At 32.2% G+C, this 16,523-nt stretch overlaps 1 protein-coding gene across 1 annotated transcript in view; it reads left to right on the forward strand.

Moving 5' to 3' along the window:
- LOC132705096 (uncharacterized) overlaps positions 1 to 16,523 on the forward strand; it is a 115,728-nt gene that overhangs the window by 50,423 nt on the left and 48,782 nt on the right. The window contains exons 3-4 of the mRNA XM_060675527.1: positions 1,669 to 1,774; positions 10,118 to 10,407. Of these exons, the coding sequence (XP_060531510.1) occupies positions 1,669 to 1,774; positions 10,118 to 10,407 (396 nt within the window). The remainder of the gene's footprint in view (positions 1 to 1,668; positions 1,775 to 10,117; positions 10,408 to 16,523) is intronic.

The raw sequence follows: 16,523 nt of genomic DNA on the forward strand, positions 1-16,523 counted from the left end.
CGACAATATCGATTTAAATTTTTTCACTTATAATAAAATTATCATGTCGATTATTTTGTGATTCCGGGCTGCATACAATGCACGGGTCTGTCGAGAGTTTTTTCTATATCAGAAACATATCAACTTTTTCTCCATTTGTAAATTGATAACACGACAAAATCGATAATCATATAAAAATATACAAACTGTCAGAATTTTTAATCGTGCCGACTTGATAATGAATAGAAGCAAAGCCACCTAAGTAATATTTTGTTTTTATAAAAATATATTTTTCTACTCCCGTCTGTAAAATACCTAATTACACACCGATCTAGGGTTTGGGAGCAATCGGATGTTTTCGGAGATATTTCCCACGCTTTGAATTTTGACGTTTGTCAATTCTGACCGTCATGTCAGTGAATATATTCGTGTTTTGTGAAAATGTACCCAAAAACTACGGTCTACGGTCGTAGGAAAAGTATAGTATGCAACACGTTCGGTAAACTTTTTAACTCACTAGATGCAGTTTACCGCACTTGTTGCATAATATACTATTTCCTATCTGGTTTTTTCCTTCCTGTGAGCTTATTTTTCAACGGATTTTAAAAATTTTGGTGTCAAAATGTTGCAAAAAAGTACCGGTTTTAAAAAGTTTTTGTTCCTACAAGGGTGCTATTTAAAAAAACTGGGTTAGTTCTTTATATTATAAATAAAATAACATACAAACAATTGTATAAAAAAAAGCAGTAGGCGAGCGTCGAAAAAAACGCAATTAACATATTATTATGTAATTAATGTAAGCAAAGGTTATTGACAACAAGTTGCATAAATGAACTGACAGATGGTATTAGTTAGTTAGCTTAAAGGAGCTCTTTGAAGTCAAAACAAGTTATTGCAAGATCAAATACAAAACTGCAACGCAAAATATTTTCGTAACGGCGGTTTGAGTAAAAACAAAATAAATTTTGTTCCTTTCTCCTGCTTAGCTAGAAATGTTTTCGAATGTTATGTAATATATTCCCTATTAAAATAGAGATTATTTTCAGGAATATCGCTGCAAAACCGACTGGATATTCCTGGAAATAATATGTAGAAGTATTTTATACGAATGTTTATTTCCGCGGACAAAGTTTCTGTCGAAAACTTTATAAATCAAAGTAAGTTTAAGAAAAAGCAGACTTTGTCGGATGGTATAAATAAAGTGATTCAATATGGCATGTCGTTAAGCCGTCACTACATTGCACACTTTTTGCAAAATCCTGCACCGATTTCATTAGGACATGATGTTATTTCTCTATTATAGTTAGCGCTAGCATTATACCGAAGTTTATCATTTTTCACGACGTATATGTAGTGCTTTAGTTTGCCGTCGAATTTTGAAGTTGTTCAGTAATGTGATTTAGTTTGTTTTAAACAATTTTTCAGTATCGGTATTCGTGGGATTTATCTGCCATAAAACGAGGAGGCTAGATATACAACTTTTCAAATACTAGTTAACAGCTGAGCTCCAAGCTAAAGTTAGAATCAATACAATTTTACATCTCCACCTTTACGGCAGATACAATTCCAATTTTAATATGACCTGAAAACGCATTATACTTTAGATTGCACGGTGTGATCAAAGCGGTTATTCAACAACCCATCACTGAATTTAGCTAGATGGCAAACGCTCTTTTCTTTTGTTTTCAGGACTATGACGGCGATTTGTTTTGTTTGCAATTTACCGATTCTGTCGCATCAAGTTGGCCTGGTTTGGCAGGGAGGCAACGGTTGGGATGACCTAGTTCGAGAACAGGTGAGTAGGTACAAAATGTAAACAGTGACCTATCTAGCGGAAGTGATATGATTAAATGTTGGAAGATTGCCATTGGCCGTTACAGCGAGGGTCCCTTATGAAAATATTTTCGCCAATTTAGTACGTGAACACTTTGTTCATGCAATTTTAATTTGCACATTTCTCAATTTTATCTTAGCAATGACGGTTTAGTTTCATAGTTGAATATTCTATCGTATATAGCATACTAGATATATAGAGGCCCTTATTTATTTTAAAACGACGATAGAACGAAATGTTAAGACAGGCTCAACATACACATAGGCGGTTATTTAAAATAATCAAAACAACCAAAAATACTTAGCGGAGTTCAAAAAGCAACATGGCGGTGGACAGTTCGTCAATTCTACCAAACTGCAAAACTTATTCTGTATTATGTTTCTTTAGGTTAAATAATAAAAGTTATAATTATTCATTTATTTTATATCTAAATATGATAAACTGTTTAAAGCCAATCAAAGGATCAGAACATGTCAGATGTCAGTATTAGAGAATATCCGAATATCAACGTATCAAAGTATCAGAGCACAAAAGAGTATCAGAGCTTGTCAGAGTTTCAGGGCATATCAAAGTATCAGATGGTATGAAAGTATCAGAACATATCACACAGCTAACACAGTACAAGAATGTATTAAAGTATCAGGGAATTTTAGAATATCAGAGCTTATAATAATTGAAGAGCATATCAGAGTATGCTAGGGTATTAGAGCGGATATAGAATGAGAGGATGTCAATATAACCGGTGTTTTTTAGAAATATAGAGCTTCAAGCAGATAAATAGAAGTAAAAAGTTTATACACACATTTTGGTGTTAAAATTTTGCGGAATAAATCGTCTTTTCTCATTTTCATTTTTTTTTTCTAAATTTTGCTTTCAATTTTTGGTAGATATGATTGCCACCTAATAACAAATTTACAGTGCAGCTTAGTTTATGTGTACCCAGTGCCATTCGTGAAACCGTTTTAATTCATTTAAATAATAAAAAAAGGGGTACGTCAACGGGTTTTCCTCTAAAACGAAAACATTTTTTTTGCATTAGTCTAATTGGCGTACACTTTTTTATTACTTAGAAATATTGAAATGGTCTTACGAACTCAACCAGTTAAAAAAAAACAAGTTTATGAATTCAATTATACCTACCAAGTTTGAAAGCAAAATCTAGAAAAAATTTTTGAAAAATAGTCAAAAACGATTTTTTCGCAATATTTCAAGACTCTCCAACATATGTTTACTTACTTACTTTTATCTACCGAATACGCTGTTAAAGTTCCTCCATTAGAATTGTACCACAGGTTAGTAATATAAAATATTTTAAATCAAATATTAATTCTATCAAATTAGAAATATTCAAATAAAAATACTAAATAGTTTTTCAATTTCGGTCACCCTGTACATTTATGATTTGATAATTGGGTTCGCACTGCCTCAATGAATATTTGATCGAACTGTATATATAAATTTAATTCAATATCATCGTGTTCAGTGGCTTCACGGAGCATTAATCGTTTCTGCAAATATTCATCCGGAATAAAAAACTGCCCAGAGAACGTAATCATACCCATGCACAAATACAAATGCGATTATAACTAATACCAGCCTGCAATAAGTGAAAATAAACTTTAGGATAATATTGAATGGTTTGTCTTTGCAAATATAACATAGAGCTGATGTGACCTGCGAAAGATTTAACTAAATGTCCCTCACCCACAACATCGTTATTTTATACTAGGAATTTTTACGAATGTTCCACCGTCAACTTCGTTGATCTGTTGAAAGTAAAACCCTTAAGTCGATGGGAGTCTATTTCATCTACAATATCCTATAGCTAAAATGTTTTATCTATAAATTTTTCATATACTGGTTCCTTAATCATTTCAATTTAACACCTTTCTTTGTAGAAAATGACATCTTTAATATGATATTGTGCCACAAGTTTTTTCTACGACCACAAGTTTTTGAGTACATTTTTGACAAAAGTCAAAATACCATAGCTCGAATCTGGCCAAAACGTCCGATCTCTCGCAAACTAGAAAACGTCTGAAGTGACCATGGTTAACAAAGCTGACGTATTTAAGTGATATTTTCCACTGATATGGGGCAGAACAATAACAATAGTTAGTAATTTCGATAATTGTTAATATTGGTTGCCGAATAAAAAAATTAACGGCGAAAATAATTCTTTCATCTGAAAATAACCTAATACTATAATTTTATTTTATTTATAATTAAAAATTAGGAAAATTTAGTGTAAATGTTTGGCGTAGGAAGACAGAGAAGTGAATAAAACAGATACGCTTACTTGGGTTTTAGAATATTCTGGTAGCTGCCAAACCAAAATCTCGTATAGACAACGGGAAAAATGCTCTATTTATTGTTTTTTTATTTAGGAAATAGTATATTATGCCATACTACACATTTTTTTAATGAATGTAAAAGAAAAATATTTATAGTTAAGCCCAATTAAGACAATATCCATTTTTAAAAATAAATAAGAACTAAAAGTTCAGATTTTCACGAAATTATATATTTTTACATGACCATTGTTTCGACAACACCGTGTCTTCATTAAATGACATTTGATGAACTTTTAGTTCCTATATATTTTGATAAATGGATTTTCATAAAGTAAAAGCCACCTCAGTTCAATATCCATTTTCTTTAAATATATGTAATTATTATGTAGGTGTCACAGTAATAACTGAAAATAGATAATAAACATAAACAACGCCTAGTATTTACCACAACTCTCAACATTATACCATTAAAAAATAACTTCTCTTCTACCGTTATTTCTCACACTTACAGATCACATAGGGGTAGGTAGATATTCATCCAACAATACTGGTTACCCATAATTTTTCAAAGAAACTTCCACAGGCTACTGTAATACTTTTTACAAAATTTCTGAGTCGAACACGCTCAGCAAGTTCGACTCAGCAAAAACCGACGCAGGAGGAATCAAGAAGTTTTGTAAAAAGTACTGGTTACCCATGTAATGAAAAGATAACCTGCTCTAATATTCATTGCCTTATCAATTATTCTTTTATTTGTAAATCTCTGGTTTGAGTCACTTATGATAAATAACGGTAGATGGGATGTTATTTTTATTGGCGCGATGTTGAGAGGTACAGTAAATATTAGGCAACGGTTATTTCTTTAATATAAAACTAAAACCCACTGTTTTTATGTTAAAAATCGAACATGGCTCACCATAACCGCGATATAATATTAGGGAACAAGATCATTTTCGGATAGAAATATATTCCGGTTTCTTCTATTCTATATTCATCACATCAAAACTTTTAGCAAAACTCTTTAAAAGCTGCCCTGGTATCGCCGATGAAAACTTCAAAATGCTCCCTCGCGCCTCTTGGCACATTAGCAAACAAAACACTGCAAATTGGCAGAAAATTTGGAACGAAATCTCGTAAATTCCTTATAAGAAAAGCCGGAATTCTAAATTTACTAATTAAGCAAAACGTACTTTGCAAGTGCAATTAAATCTGAATCTTTGCCGCGTTTAACTGAAATGAGAAGAACTAATTTAGTCGCTTTCTGCGCCGAAAAGAAATGACATTTCAATTAGGGGACGAGGTCGCATCGAGTCGCTTTGTTTATTTCTGCAGTGGTAGTTCTAATTACATTTTTGGTTTGTCTTTGTTTGCATATTGTTCCATATTATCATTGCTTTTAGCATACAGATAAACAAAGAAGAGCTGTTGTGAATGAATTATTTAATTCACATTTCTCCCAAGATTCTGGTACTTGAAACACATAACAATTTTTTTTTTGTTTTTATTTCTTATTGGAGGTTTCTTCAGATTAACGAAGCAGCATTTGCGTATCTATTACCGCACAACATTTCATCAGCAATGTTTAAGCTTCTTAATTTGTTGTTTATTCAAAATCTTTTACCATTAAAACTCCGCAAACTTGAATGACCACAATACTTCGCAGAATCCAGAGTTCAGGCTCCAAAATTTCCAAAAGTGTAAGCATAATCACTTTCAAAAAAATCTGTGGAAAATCAATGAATTAAAACTCACTGCACTACTACACCAGAGTTCCAAAGATATAAACCACAGTCGAGGCTGACACTGCGTCCACAACACATTCTCTACGAAACTTTTCCTTATCTTCACGTTGATCTGGTTAATAACATTCTCTCAATTGTTTTATAGAATGAATTATTTATCGCTAAATTTCATTTGGCCTGCGACTCATTCATGCAACGTTATAGGAATATTATTAATAATGGATATATGAAATGCTTGTCTGCTGTTACTATCAAGTTAATGGAAATTCAACACCATGAATTTTAAACACTTTTTTAGTTAACCGCTATTCAGCTTCACGTTTTTTCTTCGTAATATTTAATGCAATTTAATTAAAATATAATGATTTATTAATTCAAACTATTAATACTGAACGTGATAAATTTTAAAACTTTAAATCACTTTAGCGGTTATGAGATCATTTATCTACGATTCTCGATTTGCTATTGATTCTGTGACCATTTCCATGTATTAGGGATTTTAGACTGTCAGCTTGGCATCACTTTTATTATTTATAGGCTGTACTTCCTTTCCTATATCCTGAACTGTATGAATCGAAAGCACTTCGAAGGCCATGTTGTATGCAACTTGACACGGTGTTTGAAAAAAGATGGTCAAAAACATCAAGATAAATAAACTGTATGGATTATGGAAGACACAAATTTGATCTAGGTATATAAGGGGGTTTATTCTAGATTCTAAAATCATTATTAAACACCAACAACATAAATTGCAAAAGCATATATATATATATATATATATATATATATATATATATATATATATATATATATATATATATATATATATATATATATATATATATATATATATATATATATATATATATATATATATATATATATATATATATATATATATATATATATATATATATATATATATATATATATACATATATACAATTTTTTTGAAAAAATTAAATTTGATGATTTACTATTAATTAGTGCCAAATAGTTTTCGAATGATATTTGATGCACAAGTACCATAATTTAACCAAAATAAATAAGGTTAGCCCGTTCAACATTGGATAATTTTATCCTATCTAACGTAAAACTCAATTGTAAGCGGTAAAATGTAATTTAGTTGCTAATGTTACGCGAATTACCTATTCTCCAAATAAAGAAATGTTGTTGTTGTTGTTGCCGAAGCAAAGCCTACTCATATCTACTTACTACTCTCTAAACTATTTGGATAAATCGACAAATCCAAGGTGCCTGAAACACTTGTTAATCTATTTTTAACTATGCCTCAGAGCGCATCAAAAATTATCACAGTAATGATAACTATTATTGCTGTAGCTAATCCTGTAATTAAACCGACATGTGCAATTGAAATGATTGCCCATAAGAGATACGAGAAAAATGCAAGAAACATAATTTGCCTTAAATCAATTTTTACGTTAGATGAGATAAAAATATTGAATGCTTAACAGATTCGTAATATTTATGAAAAAAAAGTACTAAAATTCCTTATTATGTGAATCAAATATCACTGGAATATCGTTTGCCACTAGTTAACAATAGAAAGAAAACGTATCAAATTTCATTTTTTTAGCACCGTGTATTTCGAGAACGATTTTATTAGTATACAGTTGCGAGAGAAAACTAAACACTGTTTACTCGTATATTAATTTAAATTGAACTGGCTCCTACTTGATGAAAATCCATTTATCAAAATAAATAAGAAAAGTTCAAATTTTCACGAAATCTGAACTTTTAGTTCTTATTTATTTTGATTTTTATTAATTTAAAAGTACACGTAGGGCACTAAAACCAAGAGAAAAAAATAATAGTTCGGAGTCTGACGGGCATCGACAACCATAGTTCTAGTACGTTGTCCGATTCGCACAGCGTGCCGCTAGCTGCTTCTTTTTACTTTACTGTAAGGGTATCAAAGGTATTGTAACTGTATTGTTACAATTTTCGTCTTAAAATAATGTGAGAATTTAGTATAGTCAGAGAATACTAAACTCTTACCAACTAGCATGATTTAAGAAAATTGTACTCATGAATTTCATTAATTTATTGTATCTCCGAATTTCGTATTACAAAAGAGCAAATCAAACTATAAACACGATTATTTTATCAAACATTAACACACAACAGATTATTACCAAACCACAACAAATACAACAAATAGTAAAATTTCGAAGCACTTTGCGCAAAATGTTTTGAAACATTTCAATGGGCAATTCTTTAGCCTGGATTCTGTTTTTGTCAATATTAAGCTAACGCAGTCCTCATGTCCCACCAAAACAGATAATTACGGCAGCGTCACTATCATTCCATCCATTATTTTATCAAAATTGTATGCTCCGCGATATTTGATTTCACGCATTAAACAAACAGATAAAAGATTTTCAAATCCCAAAATATTTTGAGCTGCGTCATACAAAATGTTTGACATCCAGGCTAACAGCTGCCGACAGCCCCGAACTAAAGCCATGATGAGAAACGAATGGCGCTTATACATACAGTGCCTATTATAGCCTGTGCTTGTATGTACATCATAAAAATATATGACATTATTATATAATTAATATATTACATTAACTTGCATAATTTATTTTTTTTAAATATCTATTTTTTATTTTAGTGAATAGTGTTATTGACTGATAGAACTTGAGTAGAGTAGACAATTTTTCAGTGGTAGCAATATTACAGAGGAAAATTTCGGTACAGGAAATAGCAATTTGAGATTTTACCGCACGGCTTGAATTTTGACGTTTGTCGCTTCTGACGGTCATGTCAGTGAATGTATTCGTGTTGCTTTGCAAAAATGTACACAAAAACTAACGGTCGTAGAAAAAGTATAATGTGCAACACTTTGATGAAGTTTTTAACTCGCTCGTTTATTAACACTCCCCCGCTGCGCTCCGCTCGTGCCAAATAATAAAATAATAAAACATTTATTAATTCAAAATTGTGTTTGCTTCTTATCGAGTAAGAATGAATGTCAGATCTTGTTTGAAAGTTTACTTTATTTTTATTTATATAAATTAATACACCTGCCACAGTTTCAAAAAATCCAGTTCTAAAGACATATCTGCATGACTATTGCTTTTAAGGTGTATATTAATAGAATTCTTTTTAATTTATTTTGCAAAAATTCGATCAAGTCTATTGTCAAGTCTCCTCCAATTAATGATATTGTAAGGGATTACTGAGTATACTGGATGCGTAGTATACATTTAAAAAAGAATGAATATTTAAGGAAGATTTCAATGTTAATATTTGCAAAATATTAACTATCAACTTTTTTTGATAGAGACAGACAGGTGGTTATTTCATGAACGTAGCGTATAATATAAATAACAATATAAATATAATTTTATAAATCATGTCAGCGAATGTTTCCATATTTGTGGTATCACATACTAGGCTTAGAAATGTAACTTTGCAAATAACTGTTCTTGTAAATTATATTCATATTATAAATTAGTGATAAGAAACAAAATAATAAATGTATAAAAATGGCAAACACCAAACAACCACATATGTCGTCCAAATTACAAATCGAAAAACATATGGGTCAACTTTTGTACGCAATGTATTAAAATGTGGAAATTGTATTTATATCGAGTTTTTCGAGGTAATGTCTTATGTTTATTATGTCTTATGTTAAATACAAAAAATAATTCTACATTTTGCATATGAATGTTAAATACCTGATCAAGGTACGTTTCTTATGGCATTTATAGTTCGTTACATCATATTTTCCCAAATTGTGAGGCAAGTTTTAAAGTAAATACAAATACCCGAAAATATTCTTAATGGGAACTTGAAAATAATAAAGTTCTGTTTATTAGTATACAATAAATTTTAATATTAAATAGTCCAGCTAATGCCAAGGCATGCTTAGTCGAAATAAAAAAAAATTATGGGGACATTTTTATATAACTCAAAAACCATTTTTAACTATTTTTGTGACAAGAGAAAAATCCTCTTTTAAATAAATATGAACAGAGGTAGGCTAAATGACACAACCAGCATCAACAGATACAGAAAACAATACAATTTTCAAATTTTGAACTGAAACTTATAGGGGCAATTTTTGAACTGTGTTTCTACCCTCTGGGGGACAACTTTATAAATTATAGTCTCTTGCTCGATTTTCCAAAAACATACTTTGTTGCTTAATGAGATACGGCCGAAAGCCATTCGTATTTGAAAATACCACAAAAGTTTGGGTCAATCGAGTAATCCTACGTCTTATTAATGCATAGCTGGAAGAATCCACCATCCGCCAGCGCTTAGGTGGTCGGCGAGATTCAGCTACGCAAATATGCTCAATCTCCCCGCCCACGGAAACGCAAGAGACCTCACCTCCCGCACCTGGCCGACGAAGACGGTCATCTCTAGCACAACTCACAGATATCCTCCGCGAATGGGGTGGCAACAAGAAACAACAGAAACAGCTCCACCGAAGAGAGACCTTGGCGGATCTTGCCAGGAGTCTGCCGTGGGGAAGACAATCAACCACAGAGTCTGGACCGACACCTAGCATTTGCACCAAGTAAGTTAGATTCTTCGAAAATGTCCCCTAGATCATTGCATGTAACTAATCGGTATATATAAAAAAAACATTTAAATTTTCATTGATTAACTAGTTGGTTAAGAAGCCTCTGGGTAAAATTAGTGCGACAATATGAAATTATCAAAATACCTAGTTAATAGAAATTTTTCTCTCTGCTTCTATCTCTGTAAAAATTAGTAAAGTTTATATTTTTTAAATGTAACCGATTCATTCTTCTTTCGTTTTAAGTGTCATCCAAAACTTCCTCTTGTGGCGCTTCCAAAATGAAAATCATCAATTATTTTTAATATAACACACTGTTCCTTTTCATGCCACCTCTTATTTATGTCACAGCGCGCTCAAGGAGTTTACAACTTCAGATAGTTCTGACATTGGGTGCTCCTGGTTTTTTGGTTGAAAATTTACTGTTTTTGCAGAGCTAAAAGTTATGCAGTATTGACTTTAAAATGCCTATTTTTAGCCAACCTAAGTATGCTTGTTAGGGTAGGATACGATACGATTTATTCATTTAACGAGCAACTAAAATGTCGATTAAAAATAATTTAGGGCAATTTTATTTTGTTTGAAAAAGAGAACTCGACATGAAATTATAATCAGATTATTAATCAGTTTCATAATTGTATCAGTCTACGCTATAAATAAATAAATAAATTTTATTGCGAATACTTTATTAAATTCTAATAAATTACCTATAACCTAGTCACAATAAATAATACGCAGGGTATCCCACCGGGAACTTTGTCATCTGTTGTTGGAAAACTATAAACAGCAAAACTTGAAAATGTGGGGGCAATCAGGCTACAATATTTTCAAGATGCCGGTGAAACTCGTACACAATTTTTATTTTTCTCAATTTAATTTGGATTATTATTATAATTGAAATTACTAACTAAATTTGTTCAACAGACTATTTTCTAGAGTGTAAGGTAAAATTTTAAAGGATTCCGTGTAGGAAAAAGGTACAAATGTTATTCGGTCTGCAAACGTCATTTTTGACATAAAAGGTTAAATATCTCAGAAACAGTGGAATTTAAGTAAAGAATGCTCCTTGAAATTTCTCTAGAATTTACCGATGAATTCAGAAAGAAATATTATACAGGGTCCTGCATTGGTGCGTCGAGCGTCCTTATTTACAACAGTAGAAATAAAAGTTTCATTCAAAAGTTGTATGATGTGGCTAGATGCATATTTTAAAAATATGTCTAGATGTACAGGAAGGTCAAAAAAAGTGTCACCTCTCATTTTTTGTTAATGACACAGCCTGTATTTTTTTGCACATTTAGGTTACTTTTTGGTGTTCCCTCTTAAACTAACCAAAATATTTTTTATTTGCTTCGATATTTCAAGAGCACGAAATAGAAATTTGTTCAAAATTTGGTTACAAAAATGGCAACTTCCAAATCAGTATTTTTAAATGGCACACCCTGTATTTCATTTCGTTATTTAATACAGAATTAATTTACAAGCATATGTCATTATTATGAATGTATGAAATTCTAAATGGTTTTAGAGATATTTACCAAAACCACAAAAACCCTCATTAAACTAAAAAAGTATTGGGTGAATATCATAGACAGCCATGAAAAAAAGAATACAAACTTTAATATGAACTATTGGCAATTCATTTTAACAAATGTTCAAAATGTCTTCCATTTGTTAATTGTTATTTGTAAGTTTTCATTTTTACTCATAGCTTGGTGTTGATGCACTTTTAAAGTTCGCTGAACGTACCTCTCACTAATTTCAACCTCTTCTCCTACGAGTGCCTCACATGTTTGAATTTTTTAGTAACTGGTTGACTTTCCCTTTTATAGTTCATAAGCTTATGAGATCTGGATAGACAAATACCACATCAATTAAATCTGCCCTTGAAATTTTCATTTTAAAAAACTAATACTCCAAAATAGAACTAAATGAGAAACTAAATATGCCAAAATCATTTGTTATTGAAGAGTTCCATTTGTTTTTCCATAGCTTGATGGGATAATATTTCAATTCTGGGGTCTGAGCCACTCATGGCTGATAATTTCCCAATATGAGGATATTAATGGTAGTTTTTCAAAGAAACTCCCACAGGCTACTGTTATACTAGCTAACTCTTCGCCAATCATCCTGTTGGCTTCTTCAGAAATTGTTTTTATAATATTTGAAGGGGCGGGGCTAACTGAGGGGTATAAACACCGCCTCGGATGACAGGTAGAAACCTGAGTCATTTTATTTTAGTTTATTGAATAAAATTTTATGTCCGGTTTCGTGATTGTGTTCGGCAACTGCTGATAAGTTTATATGCTCTTCCATGTTCTTTGAGCCTAGTTGATATTTTTCTTCCGGTCTCTCCAATGTATTCCTTGCCGCATATGCATGGAATACTGTAAACTCCTGGCATCTTAATGCATTGTCACATCACCATCCGGCCCAAAAATATCGGTTATCAACTCTTTTGTTTACAGAGCCGTAAAACTATCTCAGTCCGAGCCATTGAACCCAAAATTAAAACACCTTACCTCTGCTCTTTTCTCTAATAATTTCCACATTACAGATATTAAGCCTTCCAATTCACTTCACTTCACCAATAGCAATGAAACCGAAAGCAATCCCACACTTGCCAATGTTGTCCTTTCTTATATTCAAAACATTACTGAACCCATGTCGAAAGTTCTAAAGAAATATAACGTCAAAACCAGATTTACCACATGTCCAAAAATCTCTCAACATCTTCGGTCCGTCAAAGACAAAATTCCATTTGAGATGCCAGGAGTAAGCAGCATTCCATGCATATGCGACAAAAATATATTGGAGAGACCGGACGAAAAAAATAAACTAGGCTCAAAGAAAGAGCATTACGACTAAGGCAAATAAACTCATCAGTTGCCGAACACAATCGCGAAACCGGACATAAAATTTTATTCAACTAAACTACAATTCTTGCATGTAATCAATTCTTCTACCAACGAAAAATCCGAGAATCTATAGAAATCTATAAGCAACCTAACAATCTTAACAGCGACTTAGGTCTCTACGTGTCGCCAATATGGGAATCAGTCATCCGAGACGGTGTTTATGCCCATCATTTAGCTCCGCCCCCTTCAAACAACATAAAAGCAGGTACAGAGTAAAATGCCAGCCAGTTTCAGTGAAGCTCTGAAGAAGTCAACAGGATGATTGGCGAAACGTTAGCTAGTTCCATTCAACAAAAACGCACGCAGGAGGAATCCAGGAAATGTAGGATATTTATGGTTTTTGGTAAATATCTCGAAAACCATTCAGAATTTTAATACATTCGTAGTAACAAAATATGCTTGTAATTAAATTAAAATTAAAACTTAAAATGAAATTAAAAAACTGATTTTAAAGTTGTCATTTTTGTAACCAAATTTTGAACACCCTGTATAAGAAAAACCGGTTAATTGTTAGACTATTATTAATTAGTAGCATTACTGTTCGCACTATTCAGCTGGAACAAAACAGATCTAACAAATTTTAATAAACATTTTGTTCTAATTTTTCGAAGCCTGTTCTTGAAATATTGAAGCAAATAAAAATATACTTCGGCACATAAGAGAGCACCAAAAGGAGCTCAAATGTGCTAAGAAATACGGGTTGTGTCATTAAAAAAATATATATATTTTATGACTTTACAATTTTTTATAATATTTTTAAAATGTACATTAACCCACATCCTACAACTTTTTTATTAAACCTTTTTTTCTACTATTGTACATAAGGACGCTATGATACCCTCTTCCGATATATCACGATGTACCACCATCTTGGAAATATTTTATCCGGATTTTTTCCTATTTATAGATTTTCCATAACATTTCGACGAATTTCCCTATGGTACTTCCTGTATAGAGATTTTAATGTCCGCCATCACATGAATGAAAATAATAATTTTATAAAATACGTAAAGGGAATAACAAAAATTTACATTAACTTTCCTGGACCCTTTTTATGCAGAAAAAATCACACCAAAGGCACTTATAACAACCCTCAATCGTTTTTAGTATTCGTGGCTGTATGCCTGATTTCAATTAAAAGATAAGGGTTGCATCGAACGCCTCTGTTATAATAGGTTTTCTATTCAAGTAAAATAATGTTGTGATTCAGAAAGCATTTCGTTGCACGACTTTGGCGGAAGAATCTTTTATGGGAAAGGCTTTGAAAAATGCTATTGGTCTGGAAAGGAACTGGTATCAGTTATTGTGTCGCAGCCAATATTTTCTTTGAAGTGTCGACATTATTTATCTGCAAATGCATAACTCGACGAAGTTCAAAGCGTGCTTTGATTATATTCACTGCGGTTAGTAATGTTGTTTCTAAATTTTGAACACTCCACAACGGCGGTTGTGCAACATGTGGATTTAAATTGTTATTATTTACTATAGGCTTGGGCTGTTTATACCAATACCGGTACAGAAGACAACACGTTCAACAAACACATTCTCTCCACCATTACCACCATTACGTAGGACACACTACGGTTTCAATTCATTCATTTACAGACCAAAAACGATCAGGTTAGAGCACCCGCATGGTTTTTTACCTGCTGAGTGTTTCACGTCGTTAATCCGATATCAGTGCATGTTTCCGAGTACCCTCAATTGATTTGTTAATTGTTAATATGACGGCGAACTCGACCAGACTTTTAACGTCAACATGAGGTGCCGACCAATATTCCCGTAGTACCTCGAAAAAATTTAATAAACGCTCTGAAGGAGCGAGGTTAAACTCTATCCCCGTGATGTGGTCTTTTGTTTGGTACATAGCAACTTATATAAATTATAACTTCTGCAATAAAGATATTAAATAAATAAAAACGCTTATTGTGCCTCTCCCAAAGATCAGTGGCTCGAAGTTTGCATTTCCCGTTTATACGGGCTCCAAAGCACGGATTTTGGTCCACCCAATCAAATACACTTAATATTCCCCTGAATATGTTTCTCGATTAGGTACAGGGTGGCCCGTTTAAGAGGCCTATATATTATCTGGAAACCTACTGGGGTTGCAAAAAAAAATTAAATACAAAAGTTGTTTCTATTAAAATGACCTTTATTTATTCTTATTTTCCTAATCGTCACTTTTTCTTTTCAAAGACAAATTTTCGAACTTATTAGCGATCATCTTTAGAATTCAGGTTACGTTCTTTAGGCAATGATCAAATTTATAATATTTTCTTAAAATACGCGCTGCTGCCATGTTTCGCAAAATGATACTTTTCTCAATTTTCCTAAATGAGACACCCTGTATATTATTGTATTTTCAAATAGCCACTTGAATTTGACTTATATAACATAGTACGTTTTGGCTTGATTGCCAGGTAAAAATTAAAAACTGGGTATAACATTTGAATTATTAAGATATGATATTGGGAATTAGTTCCTGTTAACTTGTTCACAACCGTTTTAGAGCATGGTTAAGAAATCATATTAAAAACAGAATAATAAGCTTTGCATAATGTTGCCAAATTCAAAAAAAAAATTAACACTAACTACTAATGCGTATTATTTAGAAGTAAAATTAATTAAATTAGTTTTTCAATACGGCCGCCGTTTTGACGAATACAAGTAGTATATGCTATTTCTAACTGGTATATGAAATTTGAAACGTAATTCGTTTCATTCAGATAGTGTATTACGCGCGAACTCGTTGCTGCACTTCCAAAACTGCTGACGGTTTGTCTTGATAAACCGTATCTTTCAATGTGCCCCACAAAAACTAGTCCATCGGGGTCAGGTCTGGACTCCTCGCTGGCCAGAAGATGGTTCCGTTTTGTCCAATCCAATCTCCGAAACGTTCGTTTAAAAAACGAATGATTGCAGAACTTTGATGGTAAGGAGCGCCACCTTGCTACCAAATTAAATTTGTTGGAAAAATATGGGCCTTAAAATTCTGGATTTCCAGATTGCGCACGATACATTCAGGGATCTTGTTTACTTTAAAAAAGACATTTTTTATTTTCTGAACCGCAATAATGGGTACCTTTTCTATTAAATAACACCAGAGATGTTGTAAATATCGATTCAACGATCCAAATTTTGCAATATATCCATCCATCCCTATCCATCATTATATTGCAAAATTCTAGTCTTAAG

The sequence above is a fragment of the Cylas formicarius genome, unplaced genomic scaffold, assembly GCF_029955315.1.
Source record: "Cylas formicarius isolate icCylForm1 unplaced genomic scaffold, icCylForm1.1 PGA_scaffold_7__23_contigs__length_41026272, whole genome shotgun sequence".
NCBI classification, from domain to species: Eukaryota; Metazoa; Arthropoda; class Insecta; order Coleoptera; family Brentidae; genus Cylas; species Cylas formicarius.